Source organism: Aristolochia californica, unplaced genomic scaffold (genome assembly GCF_029961685.1).
Source record: "Aristolochia californica isolate CCGP_79_NKW_82.1479 unplaced genomic scaffold, dmAriCali1.0.hap1 SCAF_9, whole genome shotgun sequence".
Lineage (NCBI taxonomy): Eukaryota > Viridiplantae > Streptophyta > Magnoliopsida > Piperales > Aristolochiaceae > Aristolochia > Aristolochia californica.
In genome coordinates this window covers 5651351-5671368 of record NW_027182290.1, presented here as the reverse complement: position 1 = coordinate 5671368, position 20018 = coordinate 5651351, and the positions used below count along the sequence as shown (strand labels likewise).

At 39.1% G+C, this 20018-nt stretch overlaps 1 protein-coding gene across 5 annotated transcripts in view; it reads right to left on the bottom strand.

Moving 5' to 3' along the window:
* Nucleotides 1-278: 278 nt before the first annotated feature.
* Nucleotides 279-20018, bottom strand: part of LOC137940935 (histone-lysine N-methyltransferase ASHR1) — a 57195-nt gene continuing 37455 nt past the window's right edge. For 2 of the 5 annotated variants that reach the window (XM_068786051.1, XM_068786053.1), the window contains 2 exons: nucleotides 5680-5743; nucleotides 279-855 (listed from right to left, as the gene is read on the bottom strand). In XM_068786051.1, coding sequence (XP_068642152.1) covers nucleotides 690-855; nucleotides 5680-5743 — 230 coding nt within the window. In that variant the 3' untranslated portion in view covers nucleotides 279-689. The remainder of the gene's footprint in view (nucleotides 856-5679; nucleotides 5744-20018) is intronic. The other 3 variants (XR_011110338.1, XM_068786052.1, XM_068786054.1) reach the window with 3 other exon arrangements.

Sequence of the window (20018 nt, the reverse complement as noted above, 5' to 3'; positions counted from 1 at the left end):
TTCTAAATTACCTTTAAGATTTAAATTTTTGTAATCAAATTAAAAAAGTTATTTTATAACCAGAGTAGTCTATACCAGATTTATATTAATTAATAAAAAAATATTTATAATAACTTATAATAGCATGATTGCCTTTTTTTAGTTATTTCATCATAAATCTATTTTATTAATAAATCCATTCGTACTTATCATGATGTTAGACTAACACAAATAAGTCGCACTAACATAGTAAACATATACATTCTATATATATATATATATATATATGCTCTCGTTGACTCCAAGAGGCTCCAAATCTCACTGCTCAGGCCATGGCCACAAAAAAGACTTACAGAAGCCAAGTACTACACTATTCAGTAAGAATCTGTTCTCTATCACTTCAATCCGTACTTTGCTTGCCACTGCCAAGATTGCTGAGTTGAGCTTATATTTTGCTTCTACATAGTCTGCTAACAGAAGGAAAATCTGACAAATCAACAGGGAAGGAAATATTCAGTAACAATCATAACAGCTTCGCTGCACTTCCAGACATTGAATGTGATTACATCGGCAAAAGTGTTCAAATAACTAAAACTTTGAAATATAAATAGAACAAGTTAAACCTAGTTAGCACTAACTCGTTAAGAACAATGTGGCGTGTGTTAGTAGAGAGAGAGATAGGACAGTGGAGTTTACAAACGATTAGGCACTCAATCACATTGATTTGGCCTGAGCTTGTATGCTGCTTCTGCTCGTGCTTCCTCCAGCTTGCCCAAAAGTTCCTTCATAAAAGGTGTGCTACTACCATGGGTAATTCGCAGTATATCTGCAGCTTTGGTGAGGGATTTAAGTGCTTCCATTATTTCTCCGAGAAACCTATTTAAGATAAACAACAGCATTGTTAACCCAAATACTGGATTTATTCCAAGTAATCACTACTACAATCATGAAGGCATAAAAAAAAAGAAGGGAAATAACAACTAACTGTGCAGCCAAACATGATTGCATTTTGCCAATAGGAGTGCAATTATCTTAAGATGGTCACAAACAATCAGCAAAGATTCAGAATGGTAAGAGCTTAATTACCATGGTTCATGGATGTTTGCAATCACATGATATTTACAACAGACGGTTTCTCTGCACTACCATATGATAATCTTTTAGAAAATCTACTGAAGGGCATTTTGGTCATTTTATATATACAGATGTTCTTGTTTTCATTACCATCTTGTTCTAAAATTTTTATTATGTTTCTAGACAAAATTTCATGTAGTTTGGTTAAGTAGAATGGGAATTATAAGGATGTCAAAATGAAGATTTGGGTGAAGGAAGAGGAGAAGATTAAAAGGAAATGAGAAAGGAGAAAGAGATTTCTCTGAAGAGCTAAGAGAGGCTTGTTGGGGGTCACGCACAACCCCCAAATCTTCTTAAATAACATTTAGCCGCTGACATAAACCTTATTATCCTTATATCTCCCTAACTATACATCCTATGTACATGAAAATTTAGCCATTGACATAACTTAGCATGCAGATTAAGATTACAAAAATAAAAAATAAAAAAAAATAACCACGGAGGTAGTGATATGACCAAAATACCCCTGGTTGGTAAGATGACCAAAGTACCCTGCACGTATTTTCTAACACTCCCCCTCAAGGTGGAGTGTATATATCCCAGAGCCCAAACTTATTGCAAAATGACAAAAACTCTTGCTTGTCAAGGGCCTTGGTGAAGACATCTACCAACTGATCTCCAGACCAGACAAACGGAGTTACTACTTCCTTCTTCATCACTGCATCTCGAATGAAGTGATAATCCACTTCTATGTGCTTAGTTTTCTCATGGAAAACCGGATTACTTGCAATAAAAATTGCAGCTTGATTATCACAAAACATGCTCATTGGCTCATCCTGGATGAAACCCAACTCCCGTAAGACTGATCTGACCATCATCAACTCACTCACTGTGTGAGCCGTCATCACCCTGCAATTAGCTTCTGCGCTAGACCGAGCTACAACATTCTGCTTATCTAGAAGTTGACTTCTTGTCCATTTTGAACCCTGCATAATCTGCATAAGAAAAAGCCTCCATCTTCATATGATAGTTATCTCTAAAGAAAAGACCTTTTCCTGATGCCCCTTTCAAATACCTTAAAATTCTTTGCGCAACTTCTAAGTGTATGTGAGGATGTTCTTCTGGCTCACTACACTTACTACAAAAGAAATATCAAGTCTAGTAACTGTTGCATAAATTAACTTTCCCATTAACCTCCAATATTGTGTTTTGTCATTTAATTCAGCACTCTGATCATCATGGAGATCATGTCCCACTTCCATTAGAGTATCAGCTAGCATTGCCCCCAACAAACCATACTCTGGAAGCATATCTGTTATATACATACGTTGTGTCATGACAACTCCTTTACTTTTTACCACTTCAATGCCTAGAAAATATTTCAACAGTCCCAAGTATTTAGTTTGAAAATGTGTAGATAAACGAGACTTGGTATCTTCTATACCAGAAATATCACTCCCAGATAATATAATATCATCTACATAAACCAATAACACCATAAACCTCTTCATCACCAACAAGGAGTGATAAAAATGACTCCTCAAGAATCCCATAGATATGACAACCTGGCTGAATTTTTTAAACCAAGCACGTGGACTCTGCTTCAGCCCATAAATCGCCTTCTTGAGTCTACATACTCCGTGTCTCCCTTTAGTAACATATCCGGAGGTTGCTCCATATACACCTTTTCTTTCACATCACCATACAAAAAGGCGTTTTTAATGTCCAATTGACGTAGGGAACACCCCTAATTCACTGCAATTGACATTAAAATACGAACAAATGATAAATGAGCAACAAATGAAAATTTTTGAAACACGGCAATACCAAAAAGTTTGAGCATACCTGTTCACAACCAATTGAGCTTTATATCGCTTAATAGAATCTTCAACATTATGCTTGATAGTACCCAGTGGCAGCCAACAACTTTGGCCCTCGATGGTAGATCACACAGTTGCCAACTGCCCCGATCTATCAAAGCTTCCATTTCAACATCCATAGCATGCTTCCAATGAGGAGACGAGAGAACCTCCTACATTGAAGAAGGGGCAGTGCATGTAGAGATTGACAAAACAAAACTTTTTATAGGAGTCAGATAAGGAACAAAAAGACACAAAATGAGATAACGGATACCGTATACCTTTCTTGACACCCTTCCTGAGTGCAATAAGAAGGTGTAGATTATTACCTCAAGGATCTTGAGACGAATTAGAGTCATGGTTTAGTGAGAGAGTCGGAGGTGAAACTTATCCTTATCTACTTGTACAATTCCTTCTTCAGTGCAAGTTGTTCTTTCTTCCCCTTAGTGGAACCAAACCATGGATGTTGAAATGGAGGCATTGTTAGATAGGGGGATATGGCAATTATGTGATTTACCCCCAAGTGCAACTATTGTTGGTTGTAAATGGGTGTACATGGTGAAGTACAAGGCCAATGGTTCTATTGAAAGGTACAAGGCTTAGTTGGTTGCTAAGAATTACACTTAGACTTATGGCATTGATGTGTTTGTGAAATTTTTTCATGTTGCTAGGTTGTCCTCTGTCTGGATTTTAGTTTCTATTGTTGTGAATCAAGGGTGGTCATTATGCCAACTAGACACTAAAAATGCATTTTTATATGGTGATCAGGAAGAGGAAGTATATGTAGAACAACCTCCTGGGTATGTTGGTCATGGGGAGATGGATAAAACCCACGTGTATAGTTTGATGAATTTAGCCAATGTGACCGTTCGCTTTTTGCTCTGAAACAATCATCCGATATTGTTGTGTTATTAGTTTATGTGGTTAATATCATATTGTTTGGGAGTGATGTGACTGGCATTGAAGAGGTGAAAAAACATCTAGCAAAACATTTTTAGACTAAAGATTTTAGTTCATCGAAATATTTTCATTGAAATATTTTTTGAGTATTAAAGTGGCAAAGAAAAAACAGAACTTTTATTGACTTAGAGGAAATATGAAACAAATATGTTACAAGAGTATGAGTTATTGGGTGCCAAACCAGTTGAAAGTCCAATGGAAGTTCAATATGATCTTCATGATAGTTAGAGTGCTAAACTCAATGATAAGACGATGTATCAACGATTAGTTGGCAAACTCATATATGCTACAGTCACTTGTCTAAATATTTACATTGCTATTAGGGTGGTTAGCCAATTATAGAATGCCCAAGCAAAGTTCATTTAGACGGTGCATAGAGAATCTTGAAGTATTTGAGGGATCACCTGGAAAAGGTCTTGCCTTTAAGCCTCACGATCATCTTAAGAATGAAGCCTTTTCCGATGCTGACTATGCCAATTCTAGCTAGATAAGAAATCTACCACATGATACTGTGTGTCTTTAGGAGAAAACTTGACAAGTTGGAAAGGCAAGAAGCAAAGCATTGTAGCTCGGTCTAACGCTGAAGCAGAGTATAGGGCAATAGCCCACACTGTCAGTGAAATGATATGGGTAAGATCTGTGACACAAGAATTGGGATTTCACCAAAATGAACCTATGACTATGTATTGTGACAATCAAACAACAATTTTTATCGCTAATAATCCAATGTTTCATGAAAGAATGAAACACATTGAAGTGGATTGTCATTTTATTCGGGATGCTACGATGAAGAAAGAGGTAGTCACTCCCTATGTTAGATCTGGAGATCAGATTGGAGATGTGTTCACTAACGCATCGGGACAACATGAATTTATGACATTTTGTGACAAGTTAGGTCTTATGGACATTTATGCTCCAACTTGAGGGAGAGTGCTAGAAATCTAATTAAGGGCATTTTGGTCATTTTACATATGAAGATGTTCTTGTTTTCATTACCATCTTGTTCTATATCTTTTATTATGTATCTAGACTGAATTTCATGTAGTTTGGTTATGTTAAAAGGGAATCATTAAGGAGTTAAGTCATTTAAGTATGTAAGAGGCATATTTGTAATCTGTACCAAAATCACTTATTTAATAGAAAGGGAGTCGAGATCGATCCCCAACAAGACTTCTCTCAAGAGTCTCTTTCTCTCCCTTGCTTCTCCCTTCCTTCTTCAACTTCTTGATTCCTTGCTTCATATTTTACATTCTTACATGATTTAATGGAACTATTTACGTGGTTAAATAGTATGCCGTCAATACAAATACTGTTTTCATAATGCACATTGTGACAGGGTGCAGAATCTAAAGTATGGAATAGAAATTGAAATTGATCCAGGAGAGAAATTAATCCAATTTGTAGTTTGTCCTTTCAAGCAAATTATTGATCTCACCATGGTGAAAAATTGAATAGAAATATGATTATATTTAAATATCTTCCTCCATAACAGTGACAAATTGAAACTCTTCACATGGTTTCCAGGCTAAAAGCCTTTAGAAATCCAACTGTTGTGCAAAAACAAGAAACACGATACCACAATAAGTCATGAGACATTGATTATCATAAATATAATAATTATGATTATTTGTGCACAACATTCTTCGTATATCTTTCTGGAGAAAAACCCACACTATTGAGATAAAGTTCTTCCATAGGTACCACTGAGAAAAATGTATTTTTTTCTTTTCTGAATGGAGAAAATAGAAAAGCTCAGAAGTTAAAAAGTACAAAAGAAAAAAATATAGATAAAAGTTCAGATTCTAACCATTCCAACTTCCCACAGCAGTAATATTGCAGTCCTAATAGAGGATGTATCGGTGGATACACTCCTGCAAAAACACAGTAGTAGACCATAAACCCTAAATGGTTTACTCCTGGTGTACAAAAGATAAACAAGTAATACAGAAAAGCATGATCCCACTGTGCAAATGTTTATAAGTCAAGACTTCAACACAAAAATTATGCATTGCAATAAGGGCTACTGATCAACCATCGATTAGTAGCCTTGCTGCATGAAAAGACGATATTCTCTCTGTGAAAAAAATGTGCTCTTTTGATCAGTTTTCAGCAACCACCTTCATATTTTCCTCATAGATGAATGGTGCAGCACAGTTAACTATTGATCTTGCCTCAACCTAGACAAAAATCTAATAGTAGTAGATAAGCAAAAGGTTCTCTCCTTTCAGTTGAGTGAGGCATGAGCTGTAACAAAAAGAATGATGAAATCAAAGGTACACAAATGCAAATGATTCCTCAAGGGTAGTTTGCCAATATTCCAAAACATACTTTTGCTTTTGGCTCTCAGAAGTGAAGAAGCATTCTCTCAGGCTCTACCATCACTAATCGAATTAATCAGGCATAATATCTAGCTCTCAAGTTCATTACTACTGCAGCTAGAATCATGTGAGTAAACCCACTTGCTGGATATTTCTGTTGTCCACCTCTAATTTGCTTGATAAGAAACAAATTAAAATAAACTTCTCCAGATAAAAGAGAGTTTCCTGAGATTCTCTCCTTCTCTACAGCAGTGACCAGAAGCTAGGATTTGAGCCTCAACAACTATTTTCCTATGCCAACACTTACATAGAAGCTACGCTGTTACATTCTTATGAAGTCTTTAAAACCATTGTTAAACTCTTTCCACCCTTTGCATCCCTTTCAAATGTCCGAATATGTCCTTTCTGCATTAGTGTTCAATCCCGGAATCTAGATCACAGAAAGAGAAGTTAGCCAACGTGGTGGTTCGAGTAGTTGACTGCTTTTTGATAATTGCATTTTGAGAAAATGGAAGATATCTGACACTTTATATCACCTGGAACCATGTTTCCAACTCACTCTCTACTGTGCCTTGAGATTTCTTTTGTCTTTTTATTTAGTCATTGACATTGTCACTTAAAAACAACAAAACAAAACAATGTATAGGATCAAACTGTTCTTTGAGTAGTTCAATAAAGTGGCTTTTTATTCTTTCACCTCTTTATACAATCACTCATTATTCAAAGGAAAGGTCAAAACTGTACCAGAGCCTACTCGTTCTCAAACACATCCATCACATTGATGTTTGCTACTTCTAAGTTAATTAACTGAGATTAACATGGCAGGACGACTACCATGAATATAAGAAACAATAGAGTTCATATGATAATGTTGGATTCTCATAAGGTAGGCATTTTTTAAGAAAGAGGAAAACTTGAGAGAGAAGAGAGAGGAGAGAGAGAGAGCTCATGAACACAGAGAATGAGAGAAGAACGTGTTTTGTCTTGTTCTTCCTCTTCTAGAAACCTATAAAAGAAGTTACCATACTACAGTCTAACATTACCTTCCCAATCACCCAATTACACCTAAACACCCCTTTGCTAAATAAAATAATAAGTAAGAAACAAGACTGAAATAGGAAACTAAACAAGAGACTTTAAACAAAACATTCCCCCTTCATGTGCTTCTTGTAGGAGACTTCTTTCCTTCTTTCTTCTTTGAGTTACTTCAACTGGTGAGACATGTTCTACATGAGAATCACCTTAGACTCATCGACAGTCCTCCAACACTCCCCCTCAAGCTAGAGTTTGTAACTACAGCTTGCAAATAAAAATTTCTTGGTAAATTTTTTTGGCCTTCAATCTTTCTTCTTCAACATTTGAGGCTGCAAAATCTTTCAAAAATACAAATGCTTCATCTTCCATTATCCCCTTTGAATGTTTTTTACCACAACTCTTGGAATTTTTCATTGCTGGTCACATAAACCCACTCAATTTCAAGGGCAGAAAACCCCAGTTTTAGAGCATTAGAAAGAGCTACTCATTATTTTGAGAGTAGCTAAAAAATATACTTCTTGTTTGAAGAATAAAAGACTTGACACAAGCTAGATATTGGGCACACTTCTGTCTTTACAAATAATGGGTTCATAGTGATTGCTCTAAAGTGATGAAAAATAAATGCAAGTTGAAGAAATACTAGAGGTTTTGACCAATTTTGACACCAAGAAGGCATAAACAACTTAGAAGCACCAGATTTCTTTCCAATTGTTCGAAATTTTCTCAAAGGAAGTAATATGAAACCAAAAGAAAAACATGAGCTTGGCATGGTACTCTTTGATTGATCGATCATTGACATAATGGTAGAAAATTTGAGTAATATTTCCTTGTGGAATTTCTGGGATCCAATTACTTAACTCTTACAAAGAGAAGGATTGACTGGAGTTGAAAAACAATACCTGATATTCAGAATCCTAATTAAACTAAAGCATCCATTTGGCTTGAAAATTAAAAAAAAATTAATAGGAATCCAGCAAATAAGAAGAGTCCTAGTTCAGTTAGACCTTTAGCACATAGAGAGTCGCTGCTTGTTGTAGAGACGAAACTTCTTTGACATAACAAAGAAAGATGCCAGAAAAAAAGGAAATATGAATGTTGTCAAAAGATTCTTGAAAGGTGTTATGCTGAAATAGGAAACTTCCTTTGCTAGGATAGAAGCAAGAAAAAACTTGCCTTACAACTCCACTTCCGCAAGATACTATCGACATTAAATTTTGTATGAAACAAGACTCTTATGATGGACTGTAAGAGATATAATTGGCTGAGGACTCTGAGGTAGGACCAGAGATAAGGAGGACAGTAATTCTAGTTCGACTAGGAGAGAAAGACGCAAACAACAATGTGTAATTCAGACAGCATATGTGAGTTAGAGTTAGGACAAACTCAAACTCAAAAAACAGAAACAAAGACACACGGTAGTAAAGAGATTCATGGTGTAGAAACTCAAAAGAGAAACGGCATGAAAAGGAAACTCAAGTAGAGATTCACGGCAGCAGGATAGTATTTTGAAGTGCATGACAATCTCTTTGAACTGAGAATAGAAACTTAATGGAATTCTCAGAATAACACCAATTAGGAGACATGTGAAATTGGAAATCCCAAATAGGGGAGGAAACTTAAGAACAACGAAGCTAGCAAAGGACAACTCTGAGGAAACTGAAGCAATAAAATAACGCAGCAGCAAAGAAGGATGACAAAGGTGGCGAGTTGTGGATTTTCTGGTTTTGAAAGCAGAATTCCTCAACCATACTCAAAAATACATAATTCAAATATGAACTTCATGTAGAAAAGATATTTTTATCCTTACTAGACCACTGGAGGTTTTTCCGATGTAGAGGAGTTTTTTTTTTTTTAAATGGTGCTGAATTTTATTAAGACAAAAGCTTAAACGAGCAGATTACAAAGGAGGGAAGCCTTCTCAAACAATGAGAGATTGCTGGTAGGTTCCGAATTTTGACAATTTATCAACCAAAGAATTGGTTGATCTAGGAACGAGGTTCCAATAACAATGAATGGATGACACAATATTAGCAATACAATCAGTAGTTGGCCAGTGGCACCAAGGGGGGGAGCTATCTTTTGAATCCAATTGATGACAGTCTTTGAGTCTCCTTCGATAAGCTGCTTGCCATAGAGACGTTCTTTGAAGATTTGGAGGCCGAATAGAAAAGCCCTCACTTTAGCAGTATTTGAATCAGCAATGCTCACCGACCCAACATAAGATAGAATATGGTCTCCATTGCTACCTCTGAAAACACCACCTGCTCCAGCCGGCCTAGGACAACCTAAAGCAATGCCATCAAAATTGAGTTTGATGCAGTCGCAAGGGGGAGGATCCCAGATGGCCCGGAGAAGGGTTGTTTGCACTATCTACACCTCCTAGGAGTAATCATATCTTATTCAGTAGGTTTGAGAGTTTAGGTAGCTCAAGCTTTACATAATTAGGAGGTGTAAAATAGGATTTATAAGGGTTTAAGTGAGTTTAAATGAGTGAGGGTATTATAGTCCTTGTACCCACGTTTAAGCTATATATATGGATTAGGGGTTGACCAGAACTCTAATCACTAGAGTCTTAGCTCTCATGCTGCCACTTTCTCTCTTCCTCTCTCTCAATCTTCTTTACTTCATTATTTCACATGTTATCAGATCAGTATGGCCTGGTTACAAGCACGTGAAGCCTTCCTCTCCACTCCATTGAAGCCGGTGGCCTCTCACAAGGTAAACTCCAAGGTTATATTGCTAGTAGTTGACAAAAATCAGATTTTTTTGCTCTCTTTCTCTGCCATAACCTAGGGTTATTGGTTTCTGTTGCCCTTCGGCCTACCTGCGTCATCAATGTGTTGGCTGAAGTCAGCCCTAAACTTGAATTTTTTTGTGAGATTTCTAAGTACCTTCAACAGTGAAGGATTTGTGATTTTAAGGTTGATCGGTATTCCAATTGAGGAAACCTTAATTTTTTTGAGAAGTGGGGCCCACAGTACCTACTTAAGCTATTGATTTCGTGCTGATTTGTGGCTGTTTTGTGGGTTATGGCTTATTCTGGTGATGTTATCAACCCCTCTAGGGAATAGGGAACCTCAAAGGGAATAGATTCGATTTTGATTACTTCTGACAGGTTGAATGGAAAGAATTATCTAAGTTGGTCAAAGTCCATTCGGGTTTACCTCAAGGCCACATGATCTGGTTAATCAATAGTATTGATCTGGCTAATCAATAGTATTGATCTAAAACTACTTGTTAAATTGGGTCCAAGGCCTATCCCAAAATGACTAGTCAACTTAGGAAACCTCTTTCCTAACTAATAAACTCAAGATTTTTATACTCACTAATCCATGTGGGACTATTCTTAACACTCCCCCTCACGTGTAGACCCTCTTTTGTGACTCTACAAGTGGATAATTTAGGAGTAGGCCTCTTTTGTGGCTCAAAAAGTGGATAGTTTAGGTGTAGGCCCTATTTTTGTGGCTCTACAAGTAGATAGTTTTTAGGTGCAATCCCACATATGAGTACCTGCTCTGATACCATGTTAAGTTGGGTCCAAGGCCCTATCCCAAAATGACTAGTCAACTTAGGAAACCTCTTTCCTAACTAATAAACTCAATATTTTTGTACTCACTAATCCATGTGGGACTATTCCTTAACACTACAGAATCAAATTATAAATTGTGAAACAGCTAAAGAGATGTAGGCATCTCTAGAAGCACTGTATACTCAGGAGAGGAATTTGTCTCATGTGCACGAACTGTATGCAAGATTATTTGGTCTCAAACAGGGTGACCATTCAATTACAGAGTATTATAGTGAGTTGCTTGGAGCACTATAGGAGACAAGTGTTTTCCACGCCTTTTGCTTGGATGAAACAACAGATGAGGAAACAACAGGGATAGCTACATGTAGCTAAATTTCTAGATGGTTTGGGAAGATGCAGCTAGAGCCAACTGCTGGCTTCGGATGATATCCGTCTTTATCTATTGCGTTTAACAGGGTCATGAGAACTGAAAACGCAGGACACAAGGAGATTAAGTATGTCAACAGTTTAGCCCTTCATATCTTAAGCAACTCAGAATCTGCTAGAGGAAGTGGTGCATCTAGTAAGGGTAGAGGCAGAGATTGAAGTCAAGGTAACAGTAGACCTGGTAAGAAGTGTATACATTGCGGCCAGTCAAACCATTTCTCCGACAATTGTTGGAGTAAGTTTGGAAAGCTAGCTTGGCTGAATTCTCTTGTCCATAAAAATGCAGAATCCTCTAATGGACCTATTGTGAATATTGTGTCGGGTGCACCCCACGAGATGCAACAGCTAGCTCAGCACATGACACTGTTAGCTGCTACTCCTTCTATTACAACATCCATAGCTCCTCCTCCACCTCCCACTGCCACCTTACCCAATTCAGGTACATCTGTTCTACATGTGTGTCTCTCTTCTACCTAGGTTCTAGACTTAGGAGCCACAACATATATGCCTGGTATGCATGTTAAATTGTGGAGCCAAATTAACGCCTTACGCTGAGTCGGTACGTAGGTCAACCTTCGCGGTAAGGTCACTGTGGGGGTTGGAAGGGAGGCGGGGAGCCCCCACCAGATCCACAATATGTTGACTGTTGTTTCATTAAGGGCAATTTGAGAATTTCACTCTTGTAAAGCGGTTGCCCTAATTTTTTCTTTATAATTGGGGGGGCGCCGCAATTAGGGTTTTATCATTCATCTGAGGAGCATTAGTTGCGGCCGAGAGAGGTTAGAGAAAAACAACACCTGTAAGTGTGTGCAATCTCTCTTATAAACTATTTCATCTTCATAATGGATTACCTGTAGCGGCAGAAGACAGGACGTAGTCTCACCTTGAGGTGAACCTGTATAAATCTTGTTGTGTTTTTCATGTTTGTTTTTTCCTTCTTCCGTGATTATTATTATTGCTCTCGTTAGTTTGGAATTAGAGCGTTTAATTCCTAACAATGCCTTCTTTGTTTTCTACTTTAAAGGAGACTCCCGATGTCAAGTGTATTACCCTAGCTAATCATTAGTGTCATCAATTCAAAGAATGGATATACTGGTGCCCCTTTTATGCCACCAAGTCATGCTACTTGTCCCTGAATTTTCACTAACTTGTTGTTAGGATGTCAGATTACTAAGTTGATGAACTGCTCAATGACCTTTTATCCTTCTTATTGTGTATGTTAGGATCTCAAAACAAGGAGACCAATTAGTTTTCGCTATTCTGCAATATCACCACTCTAGTGGCACTTATTGTTATGACATCCATCTCCAGCAAAGATGATTTAGCTATTTCCCAAGTTTCCTTCCAGTTTATTCTTTCAGTGTAACTCATGTCAACTAGGCAAGCATCACCGAACTATATTCCTCTACAGCAAAACAAGACACACAAGTTTATTTGAAATTGTTGACTCAAATGTATAGGGACCATGTCCCATATCCAATGTCTTTGGTCATAAATATTTTCTTTCCTTTATTGATGATTTTAGTGCACCTGGGTGTATCTCCAAGGGAGAAATCTGAGGTATTCACTGTATTTCAAAACTTTTACAATGAAATAAAGACCCAGTTTAATGCATTTTTTTTTGTGTCCTTTGCATTGACAATGGCTTAGAGTACCACTAGTTTGATATGTTTTGTCAAAATCATGGAATTATTCATCAGTCTTTTGCATGTTCACTCAACAGAATAGGGTAGTTGAACCTAAAAATTGTCACTTGTTTGAAGTTGCCCACATTGTGCTCCTTCATATGAATGTTCCAAAAAAATATTGGGGCGATGCAGTCTTGACTGCATGTTTTCTTGTTGGCAGAATGTTGTCTCTGTCCTTGGAGGGAAAATTCCTCTCCAGCTGCTCATCCCTTAGTTTCTCTATATATGTTTTGACTCCACGATTGCTTGGGTGGTGTTCGTTTTGCACATGTGCCTAGTTCAACCACTGATAAGTTGTCCCCCTGTGCTGTGAAATGTGTCTTTTTAGGATACTCTTGTATACATAAGGAATATAAGTGTTTTTGTCCTACTAGGAATATATTTGTATCCGCATATGTGACATTTTTTGAAAATGTTCTCCTCTTTCGTATTGACGTTAGAGATACTTCTCTTTCTCCACCTCTACAAGTTGTTGCTCCAACTCCTGGAGAGGATAGTCCTACCCACACCAATTGTTACTGCAAAAAAACCATTATAGGTGTACCATATAAGAGAGGCTCCACAGTACCTAGCATCAGCTCCCTCTCTCCCACTAAATTCAGAATCGTCCTCATCTATTGATCCTAAGGAAAGTGACTTAGACCTTCCTATTGCTCTTCGAAAAGGTGTACGTAAGTCCACTAGACACCCATTATCTAATTTTGTCTCGTTTGACTCCTTGTCTCCCCAACACAAAAAAAATTGCCTTATCCTTGTCTTTGTGCACTATTCCTTCTTCTGTGCAGGAAGTCTTGTTATCTCTTCAATGGAAAGAAGCTATGAATGTTGAAATAGATGCATTATGTGATAAAGGAACACGGATGTTACGCGACTTGCCCGCAGAAGCTACTGCAGTTGGTTGCTGCTGGGTATACACTATTAAATACTAGGCTTATAGCTCGATCCAATGATATAAGGCCCGACTGGTAGCGTGTTGAATAGCACATATGGAAGAGTCTTACATGACTCTCACAATAAGAAGTCTTACAGAGCCAAAACTATTATGGAAGGAAGTATCACAGAAGAGTTTCAATTAAGAGGTGTTTTTAGTTATGCTAGTCTTCTATTTATGTTTAATTATGTTACGATTTATCTTTAAATGTTAGACTTTGGGTGTAACTGAGACAAAGGTAGTTTAATTGTAATTAGACTACTACTTTCTTCTATTATAAATAGAGGCTCATGTACTCAAATCACAACAAGTTGGTGGATTTTTTCTCTTTTCTAGAAATTCCACATGCTATCAGAGTAGGTTCTGTGAGTTGACTTAGTCAACCCACAAAGATAATGTGATCCTTTTCAGATCTATCTGATAGACCCCAAATCAGTATTACCTACTCTAGAAGGAGTAAACAAAAGAATAATTCGAGGGAGATTAATGGGTCAGGGGCATTTTGGGAATTTAATTAATTGCCAGGGGCATTTTGGGAATTGAATAATATTAAGTGATTTCGGGAGAAATTTAGGGGGGAAAGGAAGGGAGAGGAAGGGGCATCGATTTGTACTCAGAGCGTAGCTCAGGGGAGAGTACTGGTCTCTCGAATACCAATGGTTACTTGTTGATTTGGTTGGAGTTTGATCGTGAGTTTGATTTCAGAGTTTCCGTTTTGCCATTTCTATTGCATTCGCACGTATTGGTTTGTTGTACGCGGAGGTATTTCAGCGGTATCGGAAGGTGTCGTCTGTGCGAGGTGGTGATTTATTTCGATTTCAGCAGCGAAGGTTCGTGATTTATTTCTTTGTAGTTTGAAACTTTTATTTTGGTTATCGGGGTGTATCATTTGGTATCAGAGCCAACCCTCGATCGCAGGTTTGATTCCCCGCGGAGGCGCACTTGCAGAAAGGAGCGACCACACGGAAGGGGCGACAGGTATTAAGTCCTAGTGGGCCACCGAGGAAGAGTGGGCAGCCGTAAGCGTCGGCCCGCGAAGGGGGGGTGTAATGTTATGGGCGTTACACCCAACCCAGGGTGTTATGGGACACCCTGGGGCCCTGGTGGTCCTGGGCTAAGGGTTGAGTACCTATGTCTTCCGCTCTTGACAGGCCGGTCTTTTGGGTAGTATTGGCTTAAGCCCAAAATTCGGGCCGAGGTGAGGGTGTTGGAGCCAAATGGGTTGGGAAGGACCATGGAGTTGGCCCAAAAAGTTGGAAGAAAAAAACAACTCCAAAACCAGTGGGAAACATAGTTGGGGATAATGGGAGGACCGCATCCATGGCAGAAAAGACGAAACATGGGATGGAGAAGAGGATGCCATTCAGGAAACTCACGGAAGCCGAAATCCAATACCGGAGAGAGCGGGGTTTGTGTTACCGTTGTGATGAAAAATTTTCAACTGGGCATAGATGTAAAAACAAGGACCTACAGGTGATGATCTTACAGGAGCTAGAAGAAGAAGTTATGGAGGATGGCGACGACGATAAGTGTGAACAACAAGCGGAAGAGGTTAGTGCAGATGCTCACGTAGTAGAGGTGTTGTTGAATTTGATAGTGGGATTAACACTTCCGAAGACTATCAAGATTGCAGGAAGCATCGGAGAACAACCAGTCGTCGTACTTATTGATGGGGGAGCTACCCATAATTTTATTTCCACCACAGTGGTCCAGAAATTGCACTTGCCTTTATCTCCAACAACAAAATATGGCGTTCAATTGGGTACAGGTGCGGCACTGCCCAGGGAAGGAATTTGTCGGGGGGTTCGATTAACTCTTCAAGGAATAGAGATTGTGGAGGATTTTCTGCCTTTGGAATTGGGAAGCACCGATGTGATTTTAGGGGTGCAATGGTTGGAAACCTTGGGAGGCACTTATACGAACTAGAAGACACATGTGATGAAGTTTCGAGTGGGTAATGAGACAGTGGTGTTACGGGGAGATCCCTCCTTGCACAAAACTCTAGTTTCACTTTAGGCGATGATGAGAACTATCAAGCATGAGGGACATGGGGTTCTTGTGGAGTTGGGCAGTACCACAGTGGCAGAGTTACAACCGAGGGAGGACATGACAGCGATGGTGGAGAAAGTTTTGACGAAGTTCGAGGATGTTTTTGCCATACCCCAGGAGTTAACACCAAAAAGGGCAAAAGAGCATGCCATCACTCTGAAGGAGGGAGCTTCACCGGTGAGTGTTCGCCTATATCGGTACCCCCAAATACAAAAAGATGAAATAGAAAGGTTGGTGGGCGAAATGTTGGCTGCAGGAACCATACAACCTAGCACTAGCCCTTTTTCAAGCCCCGTGCTATTAGTCAAGAAGAGGGATGGAAGCCGGAGATTTTGTGTGGACTATAAAGCCCTTAACAAGGAGACTATTCCGGATAAGTTTCCCATTCCAGTGATCGATGAATTGTTAGATAAGCTTCATGGAGCACAAGTCTTTTCGAAGTTGGACTTGAAGTCAGGATACCATCAAATCCGAATGAAAGCAGCTGATGTGCACAAGACAGCTTTCCGGACTCATGAAGGACACTACAAATTCTTGGTCATGCCTTTTGGGCTTACCAATGCACCGGCTACTTTTCAATCCCTTATGAATGAGGTATTCAAACCCTTTCTCCGACGATTTGTATTGGTATTCTTCGATGATATTTTGATATATAGTCCCAGTTGGAGTGCTCACTGTGATCATTTAGTTGCCGTGTTGGAGAAATTAATAGAATACAGGTTGTATGCTAATTCTTCGAAGTGTTCTTTTGGAAGGGAACAGATAGAATACTTGGGACATATCATTTCTAGAGAGGGGGTGTCAGTTGATCCGAGTAAAATTCAGGCTATGCTTGATTGGCCCGCACCAACCACACTTAAGGACCTACAGGGTTTCCTTGGTCTAACTGGATATTATCGGAAATTTGTTTCGGGTTATGGTGATATTGCAAGACCCTTGACTGATCAATTGAAAAAGGATAGGTTTGGGTAGACAGATGAAGCCATCGGGGCATTTGAGCGTTTGAAGGCAGCCATGACTACGGTACCAGTTTTAGATCTACCCGATTTTTCGAAGTTGTTTGTTGTGGAGACTGACGCTTCTGGATATGGGCTAGGGGTTGTTCTACTGCAAGAGCAGCGACCAGTCGCATTTTTCAGCCAAGTATTGAGTGAACGAGCCAAATTGAAGTCTATATATGAAAAAGAACTCATGGCAACTGTGTTGGCTATTCAGAAATGGCGTCCGTACCTACTGGGAAGGAGGTTTTTGGTGCGAACTGACCAGCAAAGTTTAAAATTCTTGCTGGAACAACGTCTCGTCAGTGTGGAATACCAACGCTAGTTGGTAAAATTGATGGGCTATGACTTTGACATTCAATACCGACCGGGGGCAAGTAATCGAGTGGCGGATGCACTCTCTCGCAAGCCGGACATGCTGCATATGGCTGCAATTTCTGGGGTACAATGGCTGGATATGAATGTTTTACGACAAGAAGTAGCCGAGGACTCATTCTTACAACAAGTTATCACACGATTAGCAGCTGGTGATAGGGTAGTCGGGTTTCACGTTGACTGGGCAACTCTTTTACAATGGCAGGTTGGTTTTATCTGCGACTTCTTCATTAATTCCCACATTATTGTGTGAATACCACTGCACACCTATTGGGGGCCATTCGGGAGAGGTTAAAACATATAGAAGAATGGCTGTGGACTTATATTGACCGGGTATAAAGAAAAAAGTGACCGAATTCGTTCAAAATTGTGAGATCTACCAAAAGAACAAGCACCTGGCAAGGTCCCCAGCTGGTCTTCTTCAACCTATTGATTTACCGGAGATGGTTTGGGACAATTTGACCATGGACTTTATTGAAGGGTTGCCCAAGTCAGAGGGCGTGGATACCATTATGGTGGTGGTAGATAGGTTGAGCAAGTATGCTCATTTTTTGGTGTTGCGGCACTCATTTACAGTCAAAATCGTGGCTGATTTATTTGTGTGACAGGTGGTTAGATTGCATGGGGTACCCAAGTCTATTATTTCGGATCGGGACAAGGTGTTTATGAGTCATTTCTAGCAAGAACTCTTTCATCTTCAAGGGATAGACTTGCGGCACAACACCGCTTACCACCCTCAAACCGATGGTCAATCTGAAGTGGTTAACAGATGTTTGGAGACCTATCTGCGGTGTTTCGCTTCGGATAGACCAAAAACTTGGGCGAAATGGCTGTCATGGGCAAAATATTGGTATAACACCAGCTTCCACTCTTCTACTGGTACCACTCCTTTCCGAGTCTTATACGGACGTAACCCTCCGTCTTAATTGCACTATAAATCCCGGACAGCTACAGTTTCGGAAGTCGAGCAGATTTTTGAGGAATGGGATGCATATCTTGATGATTTGAAGATGCAGTTACTACGGGCTCAGCAGAAAATGAAGGCCACGGCTGATCGTACTCGGCGGGATGAAGAGTTTCAGGTGGGGGATCGCGTGTTCGTAAAACTCCGGCCATATTGGCAACGTTCCTTGGCCACCCGGCAGAGTGAGAAGTTGGCTGCACGTTTTTATGGACCTTTCGAGGTCGTGTCACGAGTTGGAAGAGTTGCTTATAAATTACAGCTTCCACCAGAGTCCACCGTGCATCCGGTGTTTCATGTCTTCCAACTGCGTCGAGCAAGAGGTATATCGCATTCATCTTCGATTCTTCCTCCCCAATTGAATGCTGAATTGGAAATGTTGGTTGAACCTGCTGAAATTTTGAATATATAACGCGTGGACAAAAATGGGCAGCCACGGATGGAGGTTTTGGTGCAGTTGAAAGACCTTCCCGAGTTTGAAGCTACTTGGGAGGATTTTGAGGCAATGCGGCTCCAGTTACTGCTTTTCACCTTGAGGACAAGGTGAAAGATTGGGCGGAGGGTAATGATAGACCCCAAATTAGTATTACCTACTCTAGAAGGAGTAAACAAAAGAATAATTAGAGGGAGATTAATGGGTCAGGGGCATTTTGGGAATTTAATTAATTGTCAGGGGCATTTTGGGAATTGAATAATATTAAGTGATTTCGGGAGGAATTTAGGGGGGAAAGGAAGGAAGAGGAAGGGGCATCGATTTGTATTCAGAGTGTAGCTCAGGGGAGAGTACTGGTCTCTCAAATACCAGTGGTTACTTGTTGATTTGGTTGGAGTTTGATCATGAGTTTGATTTCAGAGTTTCCGTTTTGCCATTTCTATTGCATTCGCACGTATTGGTTTTCTGTACGCGGAGGTATTTCAGCGGTATCAGAAGGTGTCATCTGTGCGAGGTGGTGATTTATTTCAATTTCAGCAGCGAAGGTTCGTGATTTATTTCTTTGTGGTTTGAAACTTTTATTTTGGTTATCGGGGTGTATCACTGTCATCTCTAGTAGTTTAGGTTCGTATTCTATCTTTTTATTCTCTTTCTAGTCCTAGTACTTGTTGTTTTCTTGGCATTCACACCTCCATACTAAGCTTTTCATATAGGAAACTATATATTGACAGATAGATCTTCGAGTCTACTTTCCAACGCCAAAAGAATTTTGGCAATCGAAGTTTTCTACAAAGAGAAATCGATACTTGAAGCAGTAAAGGTCAGACTGCAAAAGAGGTTCAAGCAACAACAGAAAGCATCATTTTGAGCCATTTTATGCCATCAAGAATGAGACTTTATGTGAAAAATTATATATCAAAAGAAATATATGTAAGTCTATTTTCTTACCTATTCAACCAATTCTCAATCTGAGTTTTCTAGAGAAAGATGTCGATCTCGGAAGAGTCAATGGTCATGCTGAAGAAGAAAGAGTACACAGTTCGGCCAGATTATAGAATCCAAAATCTATTAGATTCTTTATCTCATATATTATGAAGATAAGACATAATTGGATGAAAGATATTGAAGTCTAGTTTCAGAAGGAAAAAATTCATGTCAATTTAATCTATATTAAAGGAGATATTCGTATTGGAGTCGATTAGGGTCAAGCTACAAAATAAAGAAAATCAAGAGGTCATAAAAGATTGAAGAACGAATCTTTTTGTGTCAAATTAGGCATCAAATTAAAGCTATTCAAGTCTAGTTTTTTTAGCAACAAATTGTTTGTGATTCTGAGCTATATTTTGGGAGATATTGACATCACTTTTTTTTCCTAGTCTATCTCCTATTATCTCTCCAGGTGT